The sequence below is a fragment of the Morus notabilis genome, unplaced genomic scaffold (assembly GCF_000414095.1).
Source record: "Morus notabilis unplaced genomic scaffold, ASM41409v2 Scaffold229, whole genome shotgun sequence".
NCBI classification, from domain to species: Eukaryota; Viridiplantae; Streptophyta; class Magnoliopsida; order Rosales; family Moraceae; genus Morus; species Morus notabilis.
The window spans coordinates 233,765-240,405 of NW_010362793.1; the positions used below are offsets into that span (position 1 = coordinate 233,765).

The 6,641-nt window shown below is 35.4% G+C and overlaps 1 protein-coding gene across 1 annotated transcript; it reads left to right on the plus strand.

Moving 5' to 3' along the window:
• Positions 1–5,071: 5,071 nt before the first annotated feature.
• On the plus strand, positions 5,072–6,641 carry LOC112092476 (transcription factor MYB114-like). Its single transcript, XM_024168743.1, has 3 exons — positions 5,072–5,189; positions 5,320–5,449; positions 6,212–6,641. The coding sequence occupies exons 1-3, from the start codon at positions 5,072–5,074 to the stop codon at positions 6,639–6,641; spliced, it is 678 nt and encodes a 225-aa protein (XP_024024511.1).

A 6,641-nucleotide genomic window follows, 5' to 3' on the forward strand; every position in this document is an offset into this window, starting at 1 on the left:
TCTCCAAAAATTCCACATCGTGCATGTGATGGTGTTTGTGGAAATTTGAGTGTTTATTGTAACCCGTTTTGTCTCATGTGTGCCCACACACACGTCTTCGTGGATTCTAGGAATTGATGTGGAAGACATTGGTTTTCTAAACACAAAGATTGGAGCAAAGACTGTTCGTGGTCAAAGAACTCAAGTTATCATCCGAGTCGGCTTCCAGGTATTTTTCCTGATTGAGTTCTTGATATATATAAGTTAATGAGATTAATTTATTCGTGCATAAATTAATATAATCTATAGAGTATCTCAAAAGTTTTATGAAAATTTTTGTTATACACGATCCGCCTCTTCCCCGCACCACCACGCTTCCGCATCCGGATTCGATCCGGAGACCAACAAAAACATCTCTAGTTACCTCTTGGTGCAACAATCAATTACCTCAATCTGATTGCAAGAGGGCCTCTCATCCGGAAACTTCATGGAGTTGAAGATATTACTCTTCATTAACCCGAAGAGTCAAATTCACGATGTGAACATCAATTAAAGCTTTTCCAGTAGCAAGAAATGGCCTCCTAAGGATGCTGTGAATCTCCTTGTCTTTTTTATATTGAGAACCACAAAGTCCACCGGGAAGATGCACTTATCCACCTTGACTAAAACATCCTCAATAACACCACGAGGATAGGTAAGAGAACGATATGCCATTTGTAAAGAAATAGTAATGGGCTTTATCTCACCAAGACCCAACTTTCGGAACACTGATAAAGGCATGAGATTTATGCTAGTACCAATGTCACACAAAGCCTTCTCGAATGTCGAACTCCCAATGGTGCATGGAATAGTAAAGCTCCCAAGATCTTTCAACTTTGTGAAAGCTTCCTTTGGAGAATAGGACTGCATTCTTCTGTTAATTTCACTGTTTCGTAATCCTCCAACTTCCGCTTCTTAGACATTACTTCCTTCATGAACTTCACATAGTTCGACATTTCTTCCAAGGCATCCACAAAAGGGAAGTTAATATGCAACTTCTTGAAAATTTCAAGAAACTTGGAAAATAGAGCATCAAGTTTCTTCTTTCGAAACCGTTGAGGAAACAACAAAGGTGGAGCAACAATAGGAGGATTATCTAGAAATGAAATAGAATTGGGATTTGAGGCTATCTTTGGTGACTCCTCTACAACTTCATATTCTTTCTCCTTAGCGTTAGCTTTGTGGGGCTTGGGCTCCTTAAGTGCTTTCTCACTCTGAAGTGTAATGGCCTTACAATGGTTGGGTTCTTTTCCTTGTCACTTTGAAATTGACCTGGTTGATGGCCCTTTAAGGAATTGGCCAATTGACCAATTTGCATCTCCAGGTTCTTCATGGTGGCTTCCATGCTATTACAATGGTCCTCTATGTTAGTGAGCCTCAAATCACCTTGTTTGAACTTTGATGTGGTTTCTAACATGAAAATAGTCAAAATATCTTCCAAAAGTTGTTTCTTCTCCGTCACACTAGGTCCCACATTTTGATTATACCCCAGTGGCGGTTGTACAACATTTCTTTGGTTGGCATAAAAGAAGTTCTCGTGATTTTGGAGCCCCAGATGGTAGTGAGTTGGCAAAATGTTGGCGGGTCGAAAATTGTAGTTCTGGTTGTTTATGTATCGGCATTGTTTTTGGTTAATCCCCTCTTCAACATAAGAAGTGTTCACCACATTAGCCACATCCTTGCTTGTAAAAGCTTCCCGAGTGGTCCATGCTGAAAATTGATTAGCCAAGGCTGATACTTGAGTGGATAATGCAACGATTGGATCCACTTCATGAACTCTCTCCGCTTTCTTTAAAATCGACCTCTCATTAGGCCATTGGGAATTGTTTGTAGACATTTCTTCCAAAAGTAATTAGGCTTCCTCGGTAGTTTTCGACAAAAAAGTACCACTGGTCGCCTCATTAAGAACCGTCATCGTTTGCCCATTCAACCTGTTGTAGAACAATTGAATCTGGAACCATTCTTGATAACCATATTGAGGATGCCTCTGGATGAGGTCCTTGAATCGCTCCCATGCCTCGTAAAGAGGCTTACAATCTAACTGTCTGAATTGAGCCATCTCACTCCTCAACTATGTTGTATTTAAGGGAGGAAAGAACTTGTTAAGGAATTTCTGAGCCAACTCATCCCAAGTAGAGACACTCCCCGGAGCTAATCCTTGTAACCAACCTCGCGCCTTATCCCTAAGAGAAAACGGGACCAAGCGTAACCGAATCACATCATCACCAACATCGTTCATCTTGATTGTGTCACAAATCTCCAAAAATACTGAGAGCTGAACATTAGGGTCCTCATGTGGCAATCCCCCATATTGATTATGTTGAACCATACTGATTAAGGCAACCTTTAACTCGAAGTTATTAGCTTGATCGCTTGACGCCAGATCCCCGATTAATTGTCATTCAACACCGGCCGAAAATAATCCCTCAAAGTCCGTTCTTGATTGTCAACAACAGCATTGTTGACATTGTTGTTGTTGTTGCCTTGCTCATCCGCCATAGCTTGAATTCTTGCTTTTCTTTTCCTCCACTTTGCACGACAAGCTCATTCGATTTCCGAATTATATGGTAGCAAATCCAAGCTCTGAATCCTTCACATAAACTGTCAAGCAACAATGGACAATGAAAATTAAGTAGTAAAGTAAAATAAAAAGAAAAGCCTAAATTAAAACTAGCCACTTAATCACAATATTAGTTCAAATTATCCAAAATATTCAATCCCCCACAACGACGCTAAAAACTTGTTGCAAAATTTTCTGAAAGTGAACGGGTTGTAAAAGTAATAAAGTGACTAAGTCGAATATCGTCCCACAAGGACTGAATTTTTGTGAATTAAACTAAGTACCGTAAGTGTTCGTGATTAAATTTTATCTAGGTGACCGAAATCGATTGAATTAAGTAATTGAAGCGAGAAAGCAAATTAACTTAACTATTAAAGCTAGAACACAAGATCTAACAAAATATGTAACTAAATATCAAAATTATGAGTGGAAATAAAAATAATAATAGAGTTCTAGGGTCTTGACTTCGCTTCGTTCTCTCCATGTCTTTCTATTTAGTGGTTGCTAATTGACGGATTAGAAGGATCTTTTGGTCAATAATCTTCTGTTTTTCATATTATTCTTCTCATCGTGAGGTAAATATATACAAATATTAGCTACTAGAAACGTAGAGTCTATTCTAGGAAATTTACATGTAAAAGGTAACAAAAAATATTCTCACTAATTGTAGATTCCTATAATCACGATCTCCTACAATCTTGGGAGTTAACCAAATCTTCTCATGCTAACACTAATCAATTTAACTAAATTCATTAATCTAAGATTTCTAAATTCATCTCATTACCTCTCATGAGCATCAAGTAAAACAACATGTGCAAATAAATAAGCCAATATCCCTATCTAACTTGGGTATAAACACATTCATTAAGCTCAACCTTTTAATGATTATCAAAGCATTTGATCACCTCCCAGTCTCACAATTACCAAGATCCTCATAACCTACGTGTTGATCACCTCCCGGTCTCACAATAACATTAGATTGTGAATCTTTATACTGATATTAAAAAACTAGTCTATTTTCCAATCAACTAGAAGCATTAAGTTCAAGAGAAACACAAATGATTGAGTCAAGATTTCATTAACAACTAACTAAATATTCAAAACATAGTTCAAGCTAGCTATATCAAGGCCCTGGATTAGAAATCTAGCCACACATGGTCAAATCCATAAGCATAACCATCATGAAAATCATAAAAGCAATCATGTTGTCTCAATATAACAATTACAATTTTCAAATTAAAATCAAAATAAAAAGAGTAGAGATTAAGAGGAAACTATAGTAGAGTGGTATTCAAGGCTTCAATCTTCAAGAATCTTCCAAGATGTCCCCAAGAAAAATCCTCCAATTTTCAGCCTCCAAACTCTCTTTTGTTCTTAAAGTTTGTGTCTCCAATCTTTCTTGATAAATGTGCCTCTCAAAATTAGAGTTTTTGTGGCTTAGTAGTCTTTCACATCACCTTCAAAGGAGCAATCTCGGCCCTCTAAATTGGATTAAGGGCAAAAAATGACCTAAACTTCAATCAACTCAAAGAGGAGGCGCGGGCGCACGTGCCTGCACCATTATGTTGCGTGGGCGTGCGCCTCTTGCTGCCAGGAAAGGGCCTTTGTGTCCCTTTTTTGCGTGGTTTGCTCTAAATTTTGATCCAAATTGCCACTAAGTCTAATTTTCTCCATTTTCCTACAAAATGCACTAAAATACATCAAAATAAAAATAATGCTTGAGAATTAAACAAATAATTAAGCTTAAAAGCATTTAATTTGTGAGTAGAACACTCACTCATCAAAAATGTTCTTAGAAATGTACCTCTAAATTTTGTTCTCATGTCAAAGTTTTATTAGTTTTTTTTGGATCACCAAGTAGTTTAGTTGACATATGAATTGACGAATTTACTCTTACAACTTATAGATAAACCCATAACCAAACATGGATTAGGCGTTATGTTAAATAAAAATGAAGGGGAAAAATCATCAATAAAGCGTACAAATTCATGTATTTTCAAGCTAAATATTTCATTAACGTGAATTCATCAATTAATATATTATTATCGTGAATTCGACCATTCAAGGTCAAAATCAGTTGACTAAAAAAGGTATAAATTTGCCATGAATTTGAAGTTAGAGGTACAATTTTGATAAGATCCAACACACAATGTATATTTGTTTTGATAAACTCAAAATAGAAGGTATAAATTAATGGTAACTAAATATCCATAAACATAATGATGATCGTTTCACTCCATTATCAAGTCCCTAATTTTCCCATATACCGTACCATGCATATCTATAAACATTGGTGGTGAAATTTATATTTACACATAACCACCAACAACGACAGCTCCTATAATATTCACTTTATCACCACCACTAATCTCTCTATGAACTTAGTATATAAACCACCATATATACATTTGATTATTTCTTTCTTTCCAAAGATAGCCCAGTTCTAAGCTTATATCTTTCTCTTCTACAAAGTACTCTTGTGCTTCTTCAACTATGAAAGCTGGAAATGAGCACAAAAAAGGGCTGTGGACAGCTGAGGAGGACAGAATATTGATGGACTACATAAGACAGCATGGAAAAGGGAAGTGGAACCGCATTGCCAGAGAGACAGGTTAGCTTCTTCCTTTTTTTTTTGTTTTTTGTTTTTTGAAGATGAATGTTTTGGAGCATACTTGTGTAGGCACTATAACATTAACTATATATGTGTATATATATATATATATATACACACACACATATACGTTTGAAGAGGTGTGGCAAAAGTTGTAGATTAAGGTGGATGAATTATCTTAGCCCCAGTGTGAAGCGTGGTGACTTCTCTGAGGAAGAAGACGACCTCATAATTCGGCTCCATAAACTCCTTGGAAACAGGTTTCTTTCTTTCACTTTAATTATGCAGAATAAATTAATAATGAAAATACTCAGGTACATGATGTGCGTGTTTGAAACCATTTTTTAAAACGGTTTTCACTAATTTTGAGAAATAATAAAAAAAAAAAATGAAACGACGTTTGTTTAAGAAATGTTTTGAAAATAAAAACGAAAACAGTAAAAATGGTTTTTTACGAAGGAATTAAAAAACAGTTAAAAGTTGTTTTCACTTTTCTGTTATCATTTTTTAGTACTTATTAACAATATTATAATATATTAATTAATAAATACAATTTCACTTTTTTATCATACTCCAAACAATCTCTTAAAAAACTAACTAAACGTAATTTCAGAATCGGTCCCAGAATGATTCTCAAAACAATTTAATTTTTATTTTTTATTAAAAATAAAATCATTTTAAAATAAATTCCAAACGCACCTGATATATCTTGAAATTTATTGAACATGCGCGTTGTTTTTTTCTTCTCAAAAACGATCATAGAAATCCTTTTTATGGCCAAAACTTTTTGATCCATTTTTCAGCTTCCTTTTTTCTCGTCTTATTTCATGTTGGTTTTCTTGTTCATATAAACTTTTCTATCTGTCCTTTCTGATGTTTTGAATTGAAATGACAACTTTCTCCATGTTATATAGTGGCAGTGACAAAACTAATAAGATACACTATACTAATCAAACGGTTACTATTACTAAGAATGATCATATTAATTACTAAATTATGTGCTTAACTATCATCTTAATTAGGTGGTCTTTGATCGCCGGCCGGGTTCCTGGAAGAACCGACAATCAGATCAAGAACCACTGGAACACTTGTTTGAGCAAGAAGCTCGGAATCAAGAAGGGAATTAAGAGCAAAGTAACAAGGATGAATTCACAACCAATTATCTCAGGAGAGCTGAAGAATTTATTTGATACCCCAATCCCATCAGGGACAAACTTATCCGAGTTTCCAAACAAAAATTTATGTACTAATAAGGGTGAATTAGATGAAGGTGATAAAGTGATTACAAAAGAATATGGCTCTCAAAGTGCACATGGGGAGGTGATGATGAGTGAAAATTATGATGAGACTTCTTTTTGGATTTCTTCTAGTGCTGATTATCCAAACGGATCTTATCTAGTGGGGCCTCAAGAAGATCACTTTCTTGATTTTGTTTGTGATATTGGCTTCTAG

Bases quoted from the DNA above. Each gene is read 5' to 3' on its own strand.
- LOC112092476 (XM_024168743.1), top strand. From the start codon at position 5,072: ATGAAAGCTGGAAATGAGCACAAAAAAGGGCTGTGGACAGCTGAGGAG. The intron at 5,190-5,319 runs GTTAGCTTCTTC...ACACACATATAC, and splicing joins CCGCATTGCCAGAGAGACAG to GTTTGAAGAGGTGTGGCAAA. The intron at 5,450-6,211 runs GTTTCTTTCTTT...CATCTTAATTAG, and splicing joins CATAAACTCCTTGGAAACAG to GTGGTCTTTGATCGCCGGCC.